Genomic DNA, 23632 nt, shown 5'->3' with positions numbered 1-23632 from the left:
TTGTCATACAATCAGGTGCGTGATCAATGTCTAGCTGTCCCCTGAGACCATTTTGGATCAATATATATCTGTCCTGAGTGGCCACACATAGTCAATACAAATCTGTCTCCTGTGACCCAGACAAAAATACAGAGGCACACTGCACCACCAAAGTGCTGGAGCATCCTGGGCAGTATTCTTATGGGATACAAGCTCACTGCAGGTTTACTTGCTCATTGCTGATGTAAATAATAAGAACAGTTAAGTTTTGGTCATATCTAATCATATGAAAGCAGAAATTTCTAGGTGTTTTGTTGAAGGAAAAAGTCTTAGTCCCCCAGGCTTCACAGGGAAAGTGAGCAAAGAGGACATGGCAAGGGGCAGTTCCACACCATGAGATGCCAGCTGGGCACACTGGGTTGCCACCAGCTTGGGTTTGCCTTTCAGACTTGCAGAGTGTAGACTTATTGTACATTGTAAATGCAAATATTTATGAGAAGAAGGAAGAATTTAGCTGTCACTCAGGTAGCTATTTAAGAGCAGGAAGGAGAGGGGACAACAGAAAAAATACAGTTCCTCATAACAAAGCTAGTCTGAGACACAAGGTTTCTGTGAGGCCCGCAGAAGGTTTTGTATAAACTAGAGTGTTTTGTTGTGAGTTAGATGGTTAGTGAAGGCTACATGGATCTATTTCAAAGTAGTATCTGGACAAAAAAATGTCTTTGCATTTGGGCATGAAGGAGTAAGTCAAATTCACCATATCCCTCATTCTTCAGCGAGAGAGAAGATCCTGGAAACAAGAGCCTTCAGGTTTATAACAAGGCAACAGGTGAAATCAACTGCAGATGCAGTAAGACACTGGGCTAAATCTTTACACAGAGAAAAATAATTTGTATTATTTACATTTCACAGCCTCTCTCTCCTTTTTTTCAAAGCAGTGCAGACAATATGGATTTGAATCAGAAGGATCAATATTTCAAATGTGATCTCTGGCCTCCAACCTCTAATGACTTCTAAAGTACTTGGTTCCTTACATATAGATAGTAAGCAAACTCCTATGTAAATGTCAAGGGAAATTGTACCACTGAGTTATATTGGGCAAGATTTCTTCTCTACAGACTCAACCTCTAAAAGTTTAAAATCTCAGTTTTAACTATAATGCAAGCTATATACAACAATGCAAATAAAGGAGAGCTATCAAGAAAAAATACAAGAAAGCAGGATTACAATCAGATTGCATTATTTCTATGAGTTACTAGACACATCTATCAGATTCCTCATGTTGGTGAGGAATACTTCTGGTCCAGGTAGCTCAACTTGAAAATTGAGATGCAGATTGAAATGCAGACTGAGCTCTGTATGGAAGCTTGAGACAAGGGGCCATGACTAGCCAACATTTGAGGTAACAAAGAGTATGAAAGATAGGTGACTCCAGCCAGATGAACAGATACTGGGTGACACAGCAGGAGCTGGGAATTGCTGACCCTTTGGATACCAAAGCAGATGAAGACCAGTGAAGCCAGCAAAGTGGATGGACATGGAGATGGAGCAGGAGCCAAAGACTTGGGAGGAAGAACAAGACTTGTGGAGAGAATGTGGAGTATAAAAGGCAATGGGATTCCTTTGTTGGGGGTCCCTCCTTGGGGGCACCAGCTTATCTGTTTCTGTGTTCCTGTGCCAGGACTAAGTGGCTTTATGGAACGAGACATCTGATATTCTGCCATGGGAAACTCAGGTTCAAAGCAGTGGGGAAACCTGGCCGGTGAGTGGGATGTGCAGGAGTCCAGCGGTGACCCATCAAGTCACCAGAGCCAGCGCTGCGAATGGGCTCTGGTCCCAGCTGGGACATACCTGGCATTGGGCATGTGATTGCCAGGAAGTCTTGTCAATGGTCAGACTAGAAAATTTCTCTAGCAACATAGACATATAAACAGATTCCTTAATTAAAAAAAAAAAAGGTGTTTTTTTTTGTTTTGTTTTGTTTTATTTTTTTAATTTAACAAGCCTCAAACACATGCTCGTTTTTTCAGTTTATCCTCAAAAGCTCTTTCCTTTCTTACAGTGTGTAGAACTTGGAAAGATAAATAAAATAGGGAAATGCTAAAATTACTATTGATGTAGAATATATCCTGCCACTGCTCTATTTGCAGTAAGGTGAGCTAAAAAATTGCAATCTTTGAAGGAAAGCCATCTTCATACGAGAATCTGACTTTTTCAAAGCAAATCAATGCACTGGTGTAACAGGACCATATGCAATAGCAGAAAATGTCTGTCAGGAAAATAAAAAATATATTAATACATTTTGTACATTTCATTCCACAAAAAAAAAACAGTCAATGCAATTTACCCACAAGGTATGACTACACCCAAAGAAATAAAATGCAAACTAAATGTTTATGGAAAATTAATTTCATTAAAACATTTCACCATAATCACACTGCCTAATTTTCAAAATTTCAAAGCCTATGGTTATATGTGCATATATAAAATTCAACAATTCAGCAGTGAGCTTATAGGCATCAAGAGCAAAAACCAATTCAAATTCCACAAGCATTTGCTCTTAGTAGCATAGACTCATAGGTGCATCTTTTGCTTTGGCTGTAAGTCCCTAAATACAGCAGAGGCCTATCCAGATACACTGCAGTCATTGATCCCAAAAGAGGGGCTGAATACCCATGATTATGAAGACTGTATGTTAAGTGAAAATCTTCCTGGCACTATGAAAACTGAACTTTGAAGTTGGTATTTTGACATTTAGTCCTACCATTTTACCATAAAAATTAGTCTGCAAAGCTAACATATGACCAACATTTACCTTTGCTGCTTATTTTAGAAATCAGTAATAGGATTTCCACTAAAGCACCAATGGTTTTCCTGAGAAAATTCACAGACTATTTCCCAGGCACATGTTCTCTCATTTTTAATCACCACTATGCTGGACAGGTGAGGGTTCCCCCTCCATTATCTTAGTTGTAAACCTGCTTGCATTTTTTACTATAAGATAGTATAATGAGCCTTTAGGGTATTCCCAGATGCTGGTGTTTAGTTCAACTTTCAGTTAACTGAATCCCTTTTTTGTTTGTTTAACTGGAATTTGTTTCTCTGAAAGGGAACTAGCTTATCACTAGCAGGTTCTTAGAAATTCAGAACAATAAGATAGGAATTAGATTCCAGTGATAGGCAAAAAAGGAAGGAGGAGATGATAGAACAACTCACAAATCTCATTCCTCTTTCTCCAGTCCTCTGCCCTGCCCAAAGCCCATGTTCACATTAATAAATGAGACTCAAGCAGTGCCCAAATTCTGTTTGAATCCTCTAGAGCAAGCCTGTGATATGAATTCTAGTGCAGGAACATTTGTTTGTATGATTTACCAAAACAATGACAGCTGGCAGAGGAGTGTGCTTGCGGACATGAATCATGGAGAGAATTTCTGGAAGGTGACCCTCACGGGATGCAACGAAGAACATCCTGGTGGGAAATAAATATGGACAGACTTTAAATGTGCTCATTACTGTGAGTACGCAAAGTGGATCATGAAAGTCACAGAGCAGAGCAGAACTTCTTAGTCTTGTTTGAGGTGCCCTAAATGAAAACACTGGCAGGAGAAACCCACATGCAGAAATCAAAACCATCTCTGAAGGTGTCCCTTGACTGGTGTTGGGAAATAGTTAATATTTTCCCTCCAGTTTTCCTCCTTTACATGAAAAAAAGCAGTCATTGATTAAGGGCTAGCCTCAGAGACATTAATTTCCAAACCATTCAAAGGATTTTAAAAATAGTACCCTAAACAAAGTGTGAAAAAGCCCTACACCTGGTAAACAGAGTAGTCATTTATCATATTCTGCTAAAGGAATAAACCCTACTCTCCCTTCCCCTTGCTTCCATATTTTCAGTATGCCTCCCAAGCCCTCACCCCCAGGAACATCAGCAGTGCTCACCTGGAGACCGCAAAAATGCCACCATTCATAGATCCAAAGCAGGAGAGAGCAACAAACACGGGTACAGCTAAAGAGAAGTTTCCCATTAGTCGTTCGGCAAAGGTCTGTTAGAAAAGAGAAACATACAATGATTTTTCAAAAAATGGAAGGCTTTTTTCTACAGCCTTCATTGCACTCAGCTGGTACCACCCAGTGGTATAGTCTATCCATCCAGGCTTCAGTGTTTTAGGTTAGCAGATGAGCCTTAGTTGGATTTTGGGGCACCACAGGCAACATGCATAGTTTTCGTCATGTTTATAAAATGTTTTCTTCCTAGACCTCCCATTAGGTACAGAATTTGGTCATTTTTCAAAACTCACATCAACTGAAATAGCCACAGGCAGTATCACTACTGGAAAAGAAGTGGAATTATTTATGTCCTCACTGTGACTCAGATATCACAAATATAAAAATCAGTGTCATCACCGCAATTCAGCAAGGACAATCAAAGCAGCATTTCCTAGCCAGGTTGCCTTGCAACTCCTTCCCAAATGAGCTCCAGTATTCACAGCAACCCCCCTTACCAAGTACTCAGGACACACATTGCGCAGAGACAAAGTTACTGTATTCTGCTACAAAAGATAGTTCAGAGTTCTCTCTTCCATAAATATCTGTAATTTCTCCTTCCCAGGAGCTGATCTTACAATTTAGCTCTGAATTTTTCAAGCATGTGCTTGGCTATGAAATGTAAGTTCTATTGACTGTGTTATAAGTGGTAAATTAATACAGTCCAATGTTACATTATAAATGCTACTGATGGCCTGAACTGCAATCCCACTGCAATCAGTCAAAAATCAACTTTCACTGGGATGCTAATAAGTGCTGCCATACTAAAACCTGACTGAATGTGTCCACCCAATCTTTTGTGTGTCCACCCTGAAAATAAGAATAATATCAACAAACACAACTGCAGCAGGAATATATCTTTGTATTTTTCTTCTGTAACTTACCACTGCTACAGCTTTTGAAAGCAGCAATTCCCCAGCACTGATTGTAGTGAAATAAGCCACGTTTGTTAACACATAGCCAACTGTGACGATAATCATTGAAATGCATATTGCGAGGGGTATGTTTCTGAAATACACAAGGTAGCTCATTATTTTGCAATCTGGTTGCTAATCCCTGAACATGAAACAAATAAGATGGGAAAAAGCCACTAATGATGGTGAATGCACGTTTGGTGATCCCAAAATATCATCATTAGAAACTACCAGTGAAAAAAGGAATAAACAAAACCCTGTAGACAAAGGAAATAGGTTTATAATGAAAAGGTGAGAAACCATTTGAGGGAGGAGTTCTTTGGGGATACCAAGGGGCTTGTGGCCCCCATGCTTCCCATGGGTCCCCCACTTCCCATTTAAGTTGCCTGCTCAGATTGACTTGTAAACTGAACCCAAACACCTGGAGGTGTTTGACATCTTCGCCTGGATACCAAAATATCCAGCATGCAAAATTCTGCCCTTTCTTCCTGGGTGTATTTCTTCCTCTATGGACCTTACCACATCCCAGTGATCTCTCTCACTATTCGGGGGAATATGAGAGCAGAACATGATAGAAAGGGAAACAGTACAAATTTGTAAATTTAGCACAGCACAAATGGTATTGAAAAGCACAACCCCCCCTGCCATCCTAGCTAAAAGACAGAACAACAACAAATAAATAAATAATAATGCCAAACTTTTATATATCATGTCCTAGTCAGAAAAGCAGAATTATTTCTGTTTTTAAAAGGAGTAACAGAGGCACAGTGAATTTGTCCAAAGCCACACTGCAAGCAAATGTTTGAGTCGGGAGAAAAAACCCAGATACCCCAAGTGTTATGCTAGTCTCTTTCCACCTAATATTATTGGTATCTACATCACACCAAGAAAAAACTCAGATCTGACACCAATCCTTTAGTTCCAAGGCCGCTATGTATGGTCCCTCTGAGGAGAGCTGAGAGCTCCTCGTTCATGGCTGGCTCCCTCCAGCTGCCTACATTAAGGCTGCTTTTGTGGGGATGGAGAGGTTGCCATATTTAAAGAAGGTCACCCCAGCAGGTGGCTAAAGGAAAGACAGAGCTAGGAATTCTGGTATTCCAGAAGAGATCACAAGCACATTTCTCAAGGACTATTGTAATCACCTCAAAGGAAAAGGTATTTTGAAAACCAACACAAAGATCCATTCTTTTCTGATATTTTTCACAAAGAAACACAGCCAGGTAAGAATTTAAGGATCTTCTTCACTTTATTTCTCAAATAGATCCTTCACATCAGTATGGCGGTATAGAGTTGAAAACAAGCTCTAACCCCGAGACTCAATAAATAAATGTATTTATAAATAAGTAAAGCAGGACAGTATTATTGTTGCACATCTTGCCCACCTCAGGAGCCATGGTGTCAAATGTTCCAGGTGTCATTAACCCAGACAGACAGGTAGGTAAGAGGATCGTGCTAGTAATGTAACACCAAATCTGGGTAGACATCATGATACTGTATTAAGCCACAGCTACCTCATGCACGCATCTCAGGTGAAGAAACTGGAAGAAGGGAAGCCAGTCAACTTGTAGGATGTGTTTGTTGATGGAGAAGATGACAGCAAGGACTAGAGCAAAGAGCCCAGAATACAGGTGCTGGACTGCTGGAAAACCCGCAGTTATAGAGACAAGAAAAACTGCAGCTCTGTGTGGTGATAATATATGCCAAAATGGGGTTTGTAAGTCAGATAGATAATATAAGTCAAAATGGGGTCTGTAAGTTGCCAGATGTATTGCAATCATTTGGGTTAAGCTTCTTACCTGACCTGGGTGTAAACTGAATTCAATCCTCTTAGCATCTGATTCAAGGTAGGGATACATGGATTTAAAGCCTCTCAGAGCAGTTATTTTATCTATATTTTCTGCATCGCAGAAGAATGCTTCAACCATCAAGGTTTTGGAAAAATCAGCCCTGACTCCAACCTCAAAAAGAGTGTTTTCAGCCAAATGTAGCAAAATTTGGACTTTTTTCATAAATACCATTTAAATGACTGAAAGCATATTGCTAAACTTAACAGATTATCTTTGTTTGTTCTAACTCTTACTAAACACTTTATATTCACATCTAATTTAAATCCCAATTTAACTTCTGATAAAACAAAATGGCAATACAAAACGGGGCAAGGGGAGGGAGGTTGTGCTGCAAAGAATCATGCTTCCAAACGTGACCATTATCCTAGCACTGCAAGTCCTGCTTTGTTATGCTGAAGAGTGCTAACGCCCTTGGATAGTAATACTAACAAAGAAACACATTCAGAAGAATAAAACCCCTAAACAAGCCAGAACTAGTCAGGAAGTACTATTCATTAGAAAACCTGCAAATCATAACCCAGCGCCTGGAGCAGCACGAGGGATGCTGTGACTTCTAAGCTCCCAAATCCCTGTTCTTGAAGGAAAGAAGTGCTCAGGCTGCACTGCCTTTTGTCTCCTGGCAGAAGTGAGCTTTCAGAGGGCTGTATATGCCTGCACAACTCTTCCAAGTGCTGCTTATTACCCACTGCTTCCAGTGACAGATTCAGACAGAAATAAAAGGCCAGTTTCAAGATTTCAGGGATAAGCAGTACAGTATGGTTCACTTCTCACTGGCACCTCCATTCAGATTCGCCTTGGTCCTCAAATCACCTGAAAACACACAGGCAGACAGGTAGGAACCATATGCAAAACCACGGAGTGAGAGCTTACAGTGTGTCTTTTCTATCCATCCAATTTAAGAGACAATTCCCAATTTGCAACAGGATCCCATTATCAGACTCTCTGCTGTGAACTACAGTCTCCATGCTAGAATAAAAGCTGTAATGCCATTAGCAATGAAGACTACTTCCTTTCCTTAGAGGATCACTGTATCAATTTTCTTGGAATATTTTATATATTCTCCAGACTTCCAAATCTTGTCTCTAAATAAGAAAAATCACACCTAAGTTCTATTCTCCATTAAATTGCCTCTATTGATGCAGTTTCCACCTTTTCACTTCTGCATTCTATGAATCACACACAACACAGGGTGCCCACAATACTGATAAGCCATGTTTCTGATAAACAAATTCACAGCTGCCTCACAGCCAGCTGAGACTTTTGGACTAGTGAGAGAAAATTCAAGAATTGATTAGAAGGGAAAGCTGCTGCCAGGAAAGTCTTTTTGCAATACTCATGTTGTCTCCCAAAACTTTGAAGAAAATCAGTATCAAAGGGAATTTGACGAAATCTGAATCAGGACAATGTTGACCCTATAATTAAACAGTCTTTTAAAAAGTGGGTGAAAGACAATTAGGATAGCTTCTATGTAGCTGAATGTTGACTAAAATTGAATTGAATACCTTTTAAGACTTACTCATCCCTTGCTGCAATTCAAAGCTAAATCTTTCCCGTCTGCCCTATATACAGAGCAACTGTAATGAAGAATCACACTTGAACAAAGAGTACATTTACCTTGTGATTCCCAGAAAAAGCATCACCAAGGAGCCTACCATCACAGAGAAGTTCAGCTTTGGGAATACAGCTAGCCCATCCTGTGCTATACAGGGCTGAAATGGTTGCCAAGCAATGCTGTATATTGCTTAGAAGCAAATTTCCTTCCTCTAGAGCCTGTAAAAGGCACCAGAGTTAGGGCATACGGTTCAGTTAATCAGGATAAACAATGGGTTTTGCATTTAACCTTCAGTGTTGCAGAATCATAGACCTTCTGATAATCAGCTAGAGTACATCTCCACTCCTACAAATACTTTTGCAAGAAAAAAACTGAAAGCAGAGCAAGCAAGAGAAAGGAAAAAGAAAAAAAAAAAAAAAAAAAAAAGATAGAAGGAAAAAGAGAAAGAAAGCCAGAGCAAGAACCTGAGGATGAGAAAAACCATGTCAATAAATCAGTTGAGGAACATTCCCAGAAATGTATAGCACACATCCCAGGTTAATGGTAACTGCTATAACAGCAAGCAGTGAGCACTAAGAGCTGTGTCCCCTGAGGGCTGTTTTTCCTGTGAAATGACAACCACACAGTCAAAGACACCCCTCCAAGCCAGCTGAGCTCACAATGGTGAAGCACCTTGTTGTCGCATTCTTTGTCACTTAGAGGTCATACCAAAACCTTTTCCTTGCATCCATATCAAAGCCAGGTTTTACAAATATGCATCATAGTCAACTGTCCTGGATAAAGTTGCTCTAGCAGGACCCAGCCAGGAAGCATAAATAAAAAGGTCTAAATAAATAACTTAATTACTGATAAAGTTACATGAAATTACATCTTTTCTGCAGTAAGAAAATTGTGGAAGATAATATTGCCTATAAATTTAGAATGACAATAGTAAAGAAGGAGAAAAATCCTAATTCCTCCACATGATTAATGGGCTAGGATTTGCTTCATTTTCATGAGCATGATGCTGTATATTCTATATTTCCTTAGTTGAAAATTTACCACCAGAGGAGTTTCAAATGTTCCCTTGTGCAATAATTTATTCACCATTTGCAATCTGCTAAGCAATTTTCTAAATGAACTCTTTCCAGATTTTGGCACTCTTAAAAAAAAAATCTAATCATCCACTGCACTGCCCATAGCACCAAAGCTCAGCAGAAAAAATAGCAAATTTATCACAAGAGTGAATTTATCCAAATAAACAGACACTGGGGGGAAAAATACAGAAATTGGCAAGAGAAATTTAATATTCCCAGGACTTCAGTGCAAGACTAGAAGATGTACGGGCTTTCCTTAGTAAGTGCTGTGTTCCAGAGTCCAAACTATGTCTCTCACCAATTTCAGATGGTCATTCCATGAGCTGTGGCAATCCCAAATCCTGGACAGCAAGCAGCACATTTCAATATAAACTCACTTATCCCTGACATGTTTTTCATGTAAAAAGCAGCCTATAAGACAAGACATTACACTGAAGGGATGAAATCGTCCTCACCATGCCAACAGGTGAAAAAACTACAGTCTCATCCATCTGCTAGGAGAAAAGGCAGATATATAACTTCAAAGGAGGTCACCTCCCAGGACTAAATCAAAGCCAGGAACAGAGAGACAGAAGGGATGGTCATCATCACAGCACCTCTCAAATCCACATATTTCTACATGCTAACCAGTGTCTCAGCAACTGCTGACTTCAGTGACAAGCTATTATTATTTTGTTTTTTGAAGATTCCCATCAGCAAATCATCTCTTCCCTTCACTGCCTTCCAATATGTTCCATCCTTATGTTCCAGATCAGAGGAACTTGCAGTCTGTGGGCTTGCAGCTTAGACAATATTCAGTTACATAACTGCCCTTCGTCATCCTTTGATCTTTTTTTTTTTTTTTTTTTGAGAGGAGGAATGAATGAAAGGAAAGCCCAGTCATTAAGCTGCACTCTCATTTACACCACCACATGCTCCATGGATGTTAATGCTGGAGTGAAGTCTTAAAGGGCTCCCCTTATTCATTTCCATGCTTTGGTTCCATATCTCTTACTTCAGAGACACAGCAGCATGACACTGGGATAAAAGAGTGAAGAATCAGGCTACAGTCTGCATTTAAAAGCCTTCTTGCCTTCTAACACTTAGCAAGACAAGAGCTTCTGCTGTGCTAATTACTTATTGTTTTCTCAGTGTTTGGCTTCACTTGTTCAGCTTACAGTTCATAAATAGGGTCTTCCATGACCAACTGACTTTAAAGGGTCATACTGTGTTATCAGTGTGCTGCAAAAGGCAGGAAATGTTATTAACTTCTCATATGTTTCCAGCACTTTTTCCAACAGGTTTTCTTCAAAAGCTAATTAGCATAAATACTGCCCTAAGACTTAAGTATTAATTGCACGGGGTGGCACTCTTTTCCATAAAATATCTCCTTTCAGGCAAACCCTGTCCACAGCCCTTGAGAAATTGAGAAGAGTTGTTATGCTCACAAGGGGAGTTGCTTTATTTTAATAGATATTTAAAGTTGGCTGTGATGTCTTTGTGTACAAACTGAGGTTGCCAAGCCAGGTGTGACCAGAGTGCTCATTTATGTCAAACCCCACCCTGTCAAGTCAATATCTTTTATGAAACATCTTTCTTGGAAGAGCAGAATGAACTCTGAAACTTGGACTACCAGCCACAGACACTCCTCATGGTCAAGCAGGATCCTGAATTGTTTTGCATGGAGTGGATAGCACTACTGGCATTCCCAAAGAAAACTATGCCAACACAGCAGATATCAAAGATGACAGCTAAACACACAAAGGACTTTTGAGATTACAGAACTAAATATTAGTCTGTCTGTCTCTGCTTAGCTATGTCTTGTATAGCAGGCATGTGAGCACTCTTAGGAGCCAGAAATTGAGCACAAGAGGCAGCACACAGAGCTACTATGGGGGCTAATTTTTAAAATCTCTTTAAAAGAAAAAATGGAATACAGACTTGAAACATAAAATATGTTTCAGACTTGAAACATAAAATAACATCTTCATGGTACCTCAGTTGCAAACTTATTGTACAAAGTTTATGACTGTTTCCAAAAGACGTGTGAATAACCAAAAGTGGCTTTTATTTTGCACTGTAACTTGACCCCAAGTTACATCCCTCCTGAGAACCTGAAAGTCCCAAGGAGCTTGCTTTTCTTTCCTATTGCTTTAGCCATACCTGCAGGGAACTAGGCCTACCCTAGGAAGTCAAGTGTTCTTATTGTTAGTCTGGGAGGCTTAACCAGAGAACAGCCAGATGCCTGGGAAATGCAGGATCTCTAGCAAAGGATCTGCATTTTGCATTTCAGAACATGAAATGGTAGTGAAGATGCCCAGAAGACAATGGTTATTTTTCTAGTGTATTGCAATAAAAGTTTAGGTTAACTTTTAACCTAGTTAAAAGGTTGTCTGCCACTCTTTCAAAAGCTTGCCTTTTAAAAAGCAGCAGAGTCTAAATTCAGAGGATTCAAATACAAATATACTGTCACTCCTGAGTTTGATGACTGACTTCTATGTTTCTATCTTATATCATCATTTAACATCACCCTCCTTTTGTCTCATTTGTGGGAAACCTTAATGTCCTCAAGGAAGTTTGTGACCTTTTCCACCAGAGAGACAAAACCTCAGATCTTACCTTTATTGTCCAGCTCTCTCCCAGCCAGAAGATGAAAGGAGCACCTCTGCTTTCTCAAAAAGTTCCAGCGTTTTATTTTCTTCTGAGGTCTATTTGTTGGAAGTGCTCCCAGTACTGCCAGTAGTGTAGATCATGGTGAGAAGCACTTGTAAATCACATTGCTTGCTTGGAGGCAAGGAAGCCATAACAACAAACCTGACACAGGGCTGTAAAAACAAAACATCTGCCCGCACCCAGTTCCTGTATGGAAATGAAGGGGAAAGGGGCAGAGGCACAATCCAAAGCACTTCCTCCAAGCTGCTTTATTTACTGGGTCTAGGGAATCTAACTCCCTCTTAACTGCTCCATACCAACACATACCTCATTGCCAGACTTAAATAAATGTAAAGGGGAGGAAGTGAAGTCATTGTGTACAAAAGTAGTTTAATTTATTACCAGGGGCTCTCCTGGGAATTTGAAAATATTAATTCCCTGAGCACCTGATTTATGAACAGTGTCTACTTTCTCCAGAGAGGATCACCATTCTTAGGAAAGATGGACCACTGGCAGTAGTTGGCAGTGGGGGAGTGAGGGATATTTAGAATTATAAATAAGGGAACCTGATCTGGGAAATGTGCTGATCAGGCCGCATAGCTGAGAAACCTAAGCCATCATCTACTGCATAACAATATCATCACCAGGGAAAGATGGTTGAAAGGAATGGTTGAAAGATGGTTGTGAAAGGAATCCCACTAAAAACCATGCTTCCTGCCGCAGTACCCTCCCCACACTCCCACAAGTACCTCAGTGCTTGCAGGGAGCAGGGCTGGGGTGGAAGCAGAGCCCTGCCTTTATCTATGTGTATTTCTATTGCCTACACCAACATTATACATTTGTAATTTGGGCCAGGGCAAATGGCAAAGCAACACTCTGAGGAATGCAAGGGAGCAGGCTGGTAAGGCTGCTATCATTCCCAAAATAATCTACTTATGCTCACAGTCTGGCAACAAATAGCCTGAATACAAACCCCCTCACTCAGTTCCAGTGGAAGGTACAGGAAGCTCTCTAAAAGCTGGACTTTTTGGGAAGCATCACTGGTAGCATATTAATGACTCTATACATTAATAAAGGAAGGTAAATGTTTAGGTGCACAGAGCACAGAGGGAAGAGCACATGACTCTGTGTGTATGTGCATAAAAGGAACCAGATTTTTCATACTTGCTGAATTTCTTGACATTTAATTTTGAGCAGGAGAGTTTCCACAATGCCAAGGATCATAAAGAAATAATTTGCTGCTGTATGTTACCATTGATATTTCAGCATGAATGAAAATTGCACCGTTTGGTGATGAAAAGAGAAGCTATTTGTAATAAGGAGCACCATGGAAACTGAAATATCATTTACCAAGACAGGCTCTTCTTCTGAAGGAATTCAAAACGAGAAAAATGCAGGTGCCTTAAAGCATTAGCACTTTTAAAGATACAAAAAGGTGTAAATGAAATTAAAAGGACATGTCTTAACAATACTGCACTGCCATGAAGGTGGCTATCTGGCAGATAAATTGTTTTCTCTGCAGAAAGCAGGGAAATTCTGGTCTTGCTAAGGACAGCCCAGCAGAGCACCTACAGATGTGGGACAGCCCATATAGCACACTGAAATAACTCTGCAGGAGTTCTGACATAGAATAGAAATCCAGAAAACTTCAAATGTGAGCTTAAACATGCCTTTGCAGCACACAGTAACTGGAAGCACCTGAATGGAGTTCAAATGGGAATATCAACTTTTTCTATTTTATTACCTTCTGTGCTTTGAGTAGGGAAATAGTAAGCTGAAATCGTCTCTCACTAAACTTTTATAATGCTGAAACTACAATCACAGGCATAGGAGAAAAGCTTATCCTTGTCTTTTTTGATGAAGTGATATCATGAATCAAAATATGCACAATTTTCAAAATGGCCAGTAAGGCTGAGGTTTCCTTTTTCTGTGTTCAAACTGAGAAATCTTAAACATAACCTTAAACATAACCTTAGAGAGTTAATCTTGAAACTCTGCTGCAAATCAAGTTCCCTGCAGTTGGTACTGACATGAAATAGCCAGACTTAGTAGCCTATTTCAATTATCTTGGACAGTATAATCAATGAAACTCAGGATTTTAAGGCTGACTCATCTTTGCAATTGCACATTGTTCAGTGTACCCTCTGCAAAAATGCCCTATTCTTCCATGCTAAAATCATAAAATGAAAGTGATAATGAGTGTTTATACAGAATTTACCACACCATCTCTTATTGTGACCCATAGCAGCACCTTAAAAGGACCATGGACTGGTGCCATCAAAAATCCCTACACCCTGGCACTCCACTGCACCCTGTCCAGCACCAGCCTCCCTGACATCTGCATTTGAGAGTAAACCTAGATAATCTTAAAAAGATTAAAGGGACCATTAAATGTCATGTACTACTTCCCTACTTCCCTGGGAAGACCACAGACACCTTCCACTAGATTAGACTGCTCAGAACCCACCCCACCTGGCCTTAAATGTTTCTGGGGGTGGGGCACCTACCACTGCCCCAGGCAACCCATTCCACTGCTTTACAATCCTCATTGTAAACCCCTTCTTCCATGTAGCTAATCTAAACCTATTCTCCTTTGGTTTAAAATCATTACCCTTTTTTCTATAGATTGCAACAGATCCCACTAAAAATTCAGTCTTCATTTTTCTTGCAGGTTTCCATTTAAAAACACCAGCTCTGGGGAACAGGACTTTCAGTAACCAAAATAAACACAAAGCAAATGGCAGCTTTTGGGCCTCTGTGGGCAAAATTATGTTCTTAAAAGCAGAGAAAATATGTAATTCACTGTGCTCCAGGGTCATTCTAGAACAGCATCATGACTGTCAACACTTAACATCAAACTGAGGTAGCCTACAGCTTGGATCTATTCATGTCTGGGATAGCCTGCAACTAAGAAAAAGCCTCTCCTCATGACTTTTCCAATCACCAAGCAAGAATCCTAAAGCATTTCTGCTTATTTTCACATCTATTGAAATATTTCTTCCTTAGACTCACAAGCAGCTTATTCTCTAATGGAGTTTTGCCCAAGGAAAATTATTTTCATGGTCTTCTATGTTCCTTGTGGATAAATCTTTACTTTTATCTGGTTTTGCTTAGCAACTGTTTTTTCCTGTAATAAACAGATATGATAAACTAGAAGTGCCTGTCGTTCCTTTACAGTGTTAGATGAATGCAAATTTTCTTTCCTTTAAAATACCCCCACATAGAACTTAAACCTCTTGTCATACCAGAATGCTCCTATTCATTATCCATTCTCATTATCTATGGAGGAGGTCTCTAAATTGCTGTTATATCTTTTCAAATGATGGTATCAAAATTATTCTTGTAAGGGATTTTCCATTCAATCATACCTCAAAAAATTAAATACTATTATTATATAGTCCACTTTTTCACAATAAGCAAAACATAATGACAAGGTGAAGATGCAAATAACAGCACTTGTTCAACAGCAAGTGCTACAAGTGAATGAGGACTGACAGAATAAACACAGCACCACAACTTGTGAAATGCAGATTATTCACTTCACAGCACCCCTGGAGCATTAATAATCTTATATAAATCCTCTTAGTTTACATTTCATGGATATGGGCTGTACTGTAATTTAAATGACTAAAAACCCTAATGATCATTTAGTTAACAATAGTCGTTCCATAAATAAAATACCACTGTCACTATGTGTTTAAAATTCCAATATATTCACAGCCAAATATCAACACGTAAGCTACACTGTAAGTGACCAGAACCTGCTTCCAGAACATCTGCACACCCATAAGCACTCACATAAAACAGCCACCATGCTGTGAAGGGGTGTGCAGGGGATTAAGAATCTTAGCATTCACTAGGTAAGATCAGTGCTCCCTGATGGAAATTCTGCTGTAACACAGGAAAATATGTACAAATCTGCAGGAAATATATACAAAGCCAAATTGTCTCATTTTAATATGACTATTACATATCTTAAATACAAGCCAGCAATCTCACTACCTATTAGAGATGAACAATCAGATAAGAGAACCCCATTTAATGTCTCATACAAAAAATTGTGTCAGAGTGAGTTATTGTGCAGTAAGTGGAACATATGCCCTCTCTTGTGTGCATAATACCATTGCTATTGGAATTTTGACCATGGCAACTACTCATGGTGGCATGGCATGTGTTAATGACTCTTCGTGCATTATAAAACTCCAATCTGCAATAAAGAGCATACGGCCCTTGCAATTTTTGTTGCCCATTGCTTTGTTTGTATTTTATTCTCCGATTTTGTATCCTATCCCAGTAAAAAATGCTGTCTTACTTTCTCTGACAGTCATCTCACCACCTCTGTCAGATGGTGTCAGCCAGCATCAGCCTAATGGTGCTCCAATAAAAGATTTACTGATAATGGCAAGCAAGATGCTGCTACATGTGCTGGTATAACACCCTGCTTACCTAACACTGCCTTAGCACTCTGCTCTTCCTCATTTTTGAGATTCAGCATTAAAAAGACAAGGAAATAAAAAGTGGCAGAAGAGGGTCATTCTCTTCTGGCTCCAGGAGTGGATGCACCACATACTGATCACAACACTGCACTATGAATTAAAGTAGCTGTTGGTGCCCTATATAACTAACCATAGGTAGTGGGGGTGGCTTGCTTTCACAAAAAAACCAGGATAAATGGCTGTGAGACCTCTTTCTCTATACCCAGGCTAAAAACCAACACTGACAGTACCCATGAGAAAGGGCTGATCTACAATTTCATAAGGAATTTCATGGTTTTGACTGGGGTTTACAGTGAGATTTCAGTGCTACTTGAAACACAGATTTAAATCTCAGACCAAAACATTAGAGTGAGTGTTCTGAGTCACCTCCACAAGAGCTAATGCCATTGGTAAACACAGAAATAAGAGTTCAAAAATCAGACAGAACCATGTTCCAGTTTTAAAGTGGGAAGGGGAAAGAAAATCTTGGAGAGGTTTATCTACAATGCAGAGCAGCACCCACGGTAGAAGTTCTATAAAACATACTCGCTTTCACAAAGAGTGCAACACCCGTAGGACCCAGGAGAAGAGATGTAAGGTGCAGCTGCAGTGACTGTTCTGAACCACCTCAGTTGGACTTGTCCAACACCCGAGTCAATTTACTCATTTTTCTGTCTACTCCTAATATATTGTTGCCCATCACTTTTACAGTCATTTCAGTCAGGCCTCCGGCTTATGAACCACCAAAAGAGAATGAAAATGTCTAATGGAACCTTCACTGTGGCCAAGAGTGAAGACTGCTCAGCCCTGAGAAACCCATCATCTCTCCAGTAAAATATACTCTGTTCTACAGCAGAACGTCAGTCTTGCAAGGGATTTTTATTCCCACCATTTTGCTGAACAACTCAGGTTCCCCATAAAGAGGAAACTGTCACCCTTCTGTGTAAGTACTGCTATGTCCCTCAGTGAAACAGAAATAGATGTTATAACAGTTTTGCATGTGTTTCAGCTAGTGAAAATGAAGGAAAGTCCAGGGCAATGGAAACTTTGAAGGTTACAATGTTTTGCATTACATTACCCTGCTGGTAAAGCAGATTACAATTTTTCCAGGGACTCAGAGAGACTGTGGATAAACATTTGTTTTACTTCCTTAGGAGAGCTGATTCATAGTAACCATGATTCACATAAACAAACAGAAGTGATTTTAAAAAAACAAAAAAGTAAAAGCACCAACAGGAAAGAAAACAAACCTTACACTCAGCAGGTTATCACATTAGCAAACAAAATGAGCCACGAGGGCTAGAAAGGAGCAGTACACTGCACAGTGGCACGACACCATGCACCACACACTGAATAGCCAATGCAGGGACAGACAGGGCCATCACGTGGACTTGTCACATCCTCACACCTTGGAGATACCAAAGCTTCATGAAACAGAGTGGCTGCAGGACCCTCTGCAGCAGCCAGCCACAGTCTTGGCAGCTGGGACACACCTTCTCCCCTCTGGAGCAGGAGGGAGGGCAGGAAGCTCCAGCTGAGTTCCCTGGACTTTGCTTCCTCAAAAGAGGTGCCACAGGTTTGGCAGAGGAAAACCCGTTTGAGGGCTTGTATCTTACGTGTCCACTGCCATGTAGATATTTGCCCCTTCTGTGTACACTGCAAGCAAAACCTCACCCATACCTTCCACTGTCACCAACGAATTAACAAAAGCAGTCACTTGTACAAATCAAAATACTGAAATCCTACAATAGCTTTGGTTGGAAGGGACTTTAAAGACCATCCAGTTCCAACCCTCTGCCATGGGCAGGGACACCTTCCCCTTGACCAGTTTGCTCAATCCTCATCCCCTCAGAAGAGATCAGTCCAGACCCCCTTTCTCCACTGGCCTTGGATAAAAAAGGAGGTAAGGACATACATCACAGCAGCCCAGGCATTTGCATGTCCATTTATCCGGTGAGTTTGCAGGAACCTCTCCCACCCATCTCTCCTGCAGTAGCATCCTGCCCCAATGATGCATTTTTAGAATTATCAAATAGTTCTAGCAAATAATCTTCAAAAAGTTTCAGTTGTCTCCAGAATTGTGAAGGAATTCATTCAGTAATTTTCATTTCAAATTGGTTCTTTTATCTTAAGCCACAGAGTCTACATAAACAGAAAAAACATATCAAAGCAATGACTTCTGAAATATTGCCTTAATGTAGATCTGCCTTAGAGGAGGACAATCCCTCAGGCAGCATGCACTCCCAACCCTGCTTTACCATCCTCCCTCCCAACAGCACACAGAGAACAGAACCACTACTGTACCCCTGTCCTGGTATATAGCAGTATGGTATTACACTCCCTGCCCTTGCAATTTCCCTTTTTCCTTCCATCCTCCACCTATGTTTGTTGAATAGATTTGATTTTTCAGGTAGCTGACTACCTTCCTGATTTCTAATGTCTTGGTGGTATCCTTATTACATTTTTTGAGACATAAAAGGAGTTAGAATCAGAGTCTATATCAGACAATTAGGGGGAAAAGAGCAAAGGCAGCACTATAATTTGAACACACATATCCACAGATAAAACCCAGCACAGCAATACTGTATCTAACCGTGCATCTATAGCACTCATTTTTATTCTGCCATTTTCCTACTCACTCTTCTCCAACACCCATGCCAGGTGTATGCTATAAGTTAACTCTGTATGAAATAATAATTCAGTCTATAAAAATCAAATAAATACATAGAAAAAGATGACTACTGTGTTTCTTTAGTGTGCCCAAAAGTTTAGGTATGAAAACTGCATTGTCTAGTCCTTCCATATTTCCATGGCCTTCAGCTCAACTTTTATGTGAGTAGGAGTATGAGTATTTTATACAAGGAATATAAATGTTAGAACAGGCAATTATACAAGTGACCTTGCCTTGCTTCATTCAATAGTGAATTATTAGTCTTTTCTCAAGTGCAGTTTTATAAGACATACTTATTGTCTTAATTAATGATCAAGTAGAAGTTAGAAAGACCTGAAGACAGCCGAACCAATTCAAATGCTAAACTAGGGTTTAGAAAGCAGCTGCCAATGACAAAGATACAGCACCTGAGGGACATCTCTCCCATGGTGTACAATTACACCACAGGACTCAACAGTGACATAAGCATCCAAGAAAAATGGGGTAGGGGGATAAAAGCAATAAAAATAAATAAAAAATTTAAAAAGGGACAGTAAATAAAAATATATGATAATACGTATTGAATGTGTGTCATGTACACATCCCTGAACATCGCAGACTGTAACAACATCCATTAGGTCAGTCTCTAATTAAATGCATAAGGAAAACATGCAGCCTCTGGAAAGCAGCAGGCACACATAGTGGCTGCCTCTGCCTGTCTCAGAGGAAAGGAAAAGGAATAGTGCCCAATGAAATTTGCAGCCCTTTTGTTACCCCTGCTGCTGAAGCCTTTGCTCTCTGTGATCACCCAGATGACAGGTGAATTCATGCAGTGAGTCATCTTCCCAGACCCTCTGCTGCCTGCATCTCTTGCTCTGGTGAATTCAGAACACTGCTCAGACACAAAGTGCATCTGTCAAAGACAAGGCAGGGGATTTGCAGTGTTTTCTGCAAACATCTGGATCCCTCCAGACTCAGACTGCACCACAGCTCTCCAGCTGTGCTCTCTGTTCCCTCTCTCTTGTGACACAGCACTGCTGTGAAGTAGGACCTAAGGCACCTATGGGGCAGGGAACACTCGGGTGTGGCAGGAGGAATTTGCATTCAACAGCCAAGAATAAGGAAAATAAGAAAAGAAAGACTGAATCTGCATCCTCAGTTAATTATATATGGTAGCTACTATGTTGAAACTCTCAAAAATTACAGGGCCAAAGAAATGTCTTCACTACAAGACTACAGGATAATCCACATTATCAAATCCAAAAATCCAGTCCAATGTAATAGAAGTTAATAAAAAAAGAAAAAAAAAAGAAAAAGAAAAAAAAAGAAACCAATTATTTGGATTTTAGTTTGGGTTAGTATTTCCAATTCCATTCTGACCCTTTCCCCATTTTTAACTCAAGCTGCTAACACAGTTAAAATCACAATTTCACTTCTTCCTCTGTGGATTCAGTGACTCCCAAAAAAATCCTATCACAGACAGAACCCAATTAGGGCTCAAAAGCAAGTTGCAACCCTTTAATCGCATGTATCACATGTGACTGAACCACATATTTTTTGTCAGCAGAATGAACAGATTGTCAAGCTTAGGGCATTTATGGCACATCTCCTGGGGGCTGGGATGGAGAGTTATCTTAGGTTACAATGTAAGATGTAACCAAAAGTATGTATTCTGTTACCATCTGTTAAAACCAGGTGGGGTAGTGTTCTTTATCTCTTCCATGACTCATCCCTGGTAACTCCAGGAAATATCTTCTGTTAATGGGCCATTGAGTCTCACTGCATGACTGATAAAATTACATCATTCCACTGGGAGGTGCTCCACCCAGGGGGAGGAGCCAAGCATTCCATCTTGGATATAATCTGAGACTTGGAGCACCACAAGCAGCCTTATCTACTGAATTCCCAGAGGACAAGAGCCACATAACCACCACTTGACATTCAGAAGAAGACCAGACCTTTCTACAAGATCACCACTTCAACAGAACCACATCTGTCACTCCAGGAGGACTGCAGCCACCATTTCAATTGGACTGCTACCAACACCCTGACCCACAGGGTGTCAGGTCGTAGTCTGACTCTGTCAGGTTAAGCCTTTTTTTTTTTTTTTTTTCATTTATTTTAATTTTCCTATTAAATTGTGGATCTGATGTGGAATCTCTTACTGATTTGCTTTCAAACTAGTGCAAGAGTGAAGAGGGAAATGGTTGGAGCCAGAACTCAGGAGTATTCAAGGCCAGGTTGGATGGGGCCCTGAGAAGCCTGGTCGAAAATCTCCCAAACTAAGAGTGAAAAACGATTATAAATAAAGGCAAAGCAACGCAGAATATTCAGGTCCCACTCCTAAGCAAATTTGCAAATTCCAGCAAGAGTGGCATCCTTCAACTAAAAAGAATAAAATAAATTTATGAAGGGAAAAAAGTTAGTTCCCATACTGAGATTTCAGAAATCTGAATCCATTAAAAACATGTATCCAAGACTGAAATACTTAGTTTCAGAAATGAATTATTAGTAATTTCTAAAAGAAACAATAATTAATGAGCTGAAGATGTGAGTCATGCAAACAGTAAGGAACTAATAAGATTAGTGAGAAAGCAAAAGTAAAGATCATTTTATTAAGAACAGTCTCATGCTGGTGAGTCAACTCCCCTGAGAGCTAGTAATTGTCTATTTGTCTCTCTCAAACATACACAAATACTACTGAATTACATTCTTAATTAAATGTTTTTCATACATATTACAAATAGCAAACCCATGCTTGGTTTTGTGAAAAGACATTTCAGCTAGTAAATTAATTTGTTTTCTTTATTTGGCAGATTCAGCTCCCCATTAAAGGATTTCCTAGATCTGAAAACACAATTTTATCACTTATAGAGGGCACAAATGAACTGTAGAAATTGTTGTTGAATTCACCAGGCGTGGACACCTCATCTGAGATGCCTCCCAGATAACTGAAAGAATTTAAGCAGACTGTAATGCTCTTAGATACAGTCAAATTTAGAAAGTATAAACCTTCCATTAAAGAGACATAAAAATAATTGTGGGGAGGCTAATTAGAACATCCTCACTCTATGATGAATAATAAGTGTTCAAGTGCAAAAAATACCAAGACACAAATAATATATAGAGGAAAAAATGCAAATGCTCACTTAACTGACCTGATTTTCCCTTTAAGGTAATCTGATAAATTCACATGGGTTTTACAAAATACTGGAAAGATTAGCATTTGTCTCTTTTGATTATCTTCAGGTCAAATATCACAATGTAATCCCATAACTTCTGCACTGAATATTTGGCACTGTAGCCTGACATGAAGAAAATGAATTGGAGTCAAATGTGTCCTTTAGGAATAAGCAGAATATAATGACATAAGAAAGATTTCAAACTCCAAGCAAATAAACCTTTCTAGTGTCTAAGAGTACGGATATTAATATTCCTCTTCAGAGTAAATCTTGTCATTAAATTATAAAGTAACAAAAAAATTGTAAAAAGCAGAGAGGCAGAAATCTCAAAGGTTTGCATCCTCTCAATTAACACTGAAAAGATTTTTTACTCTTTTGCTTACTGGAAATTTGATCCCATATTAGTGGCTAGATTGACAATGAGCAGCAGTGCAATTCCAGTTTGTGACTGACTTTGGTAGGAGGCTGCATTTTAAAGAGAAGTGTCAAAAATCAGATGGCTACAAATAACAAGGGAGCTACAAGAGTTAGCATCTTATCCACCATTCCCCTCCCATCTATCTTCATCTCTATAATGCTCAGACAGACTGAAGAAAACACCCCTAATATTTTATTTCTCTCACGTAGTCTTCATAGATGCAAAGTTGACTCTATAATTAGAATGAATGGGCAGCACACATTAGCTAGACATGGCAGCACACATTAGCTAGACATGACATTCACATTATTTAAAAACAGTATAAAAATAGATATTATCAAACATTTTGATATCCTGATTTTACAAAATGTCTGATCAGGCTCTGGTGACTTGCTATATAGCTACTGTTTCTTGGTGTTTTGGAAAAGAAGGAATAAATGAAGCTAGAAGAACATAATCTAATAGACAAACTGACTGATCTCCGACCCCAAGGTCATAGCAAAGCATTTCATTTCTTGGCTTTTCAACAGCACAAGACATGATTTATCAATCTAAGACCACACTTATAAACACTATACATCTCAATAATATGTTCTTCGCACTGTGTAATTTTTTAAACAATGACAGATTGCCTGGGCCAGACCAAAATTATTTTACAAACAGAAATGAAATATTTGCAAATGAAATGGTTCAATAAGGAGGAGGGGGGGAGAGAAAAATGAAAAAAAAAAAAAAAAGAAAGGATTATGCCAAATAGCAAATAGCAGCTGTACTTAACTGCAACTGCAAAGTAATCTATGCTGTAAAATGCTTTCAGAATCGACATCCTTTGAAATTCTATTATTTTTGTCCACTAAATGAAAA

At 39.5% G+C, this 23632-nt stretch overlaps 1 protein-coding gene across 1 annotated transcript in view; it reads right to left on the bottom strand.

Moving 5' to 3' along the window:
* SLC7A11 (solute carrier family 7 member 11) overlaps window positions 1-23632 on the bottom strand; it is a 57154-nt gene that overhangs the window by 7612 nt on the left and 25910 nt on the right. Inside the window, exons 7-9 of the mRNA XM_053940583.1 lie at window positions 4908-5031; window positions 3919-4022; window positions 3352-3448 (exon numbers count right to left, since the gene is read on the bottom strand). Of these exons, the coding sequence (XP_053796558.1) occupies window positions 3352-3448; window positions 3919-4022; window positions 4908-5031 (325 nt within the window). The remainder of the gene's footprint in view (window positions 1-3351; window positions 3449-3918; window positions 4023-4907; window positions 5032-23632) is intronic.

Source organism: Vidua chalybeata, chromosome 4, assembly GCF_026979565.1.
Source record: "Vidua chalybeata isolate OUT-0048 chromosome 4, bVidCha1 merged haplotype, whole genome shotgun sequence".
Classification (NCBI taxonomy): Eukaryota; Metazoa; Chordata; class Aves; order Passeriformes; family Viduidae; genus Vidua; species Vidua chalybeata.
The sequence above is the reverse complement of the archived record's forward strand: the minus strand, read 5'-3'. Positions and strand labels throughout refer to the sequence as shown.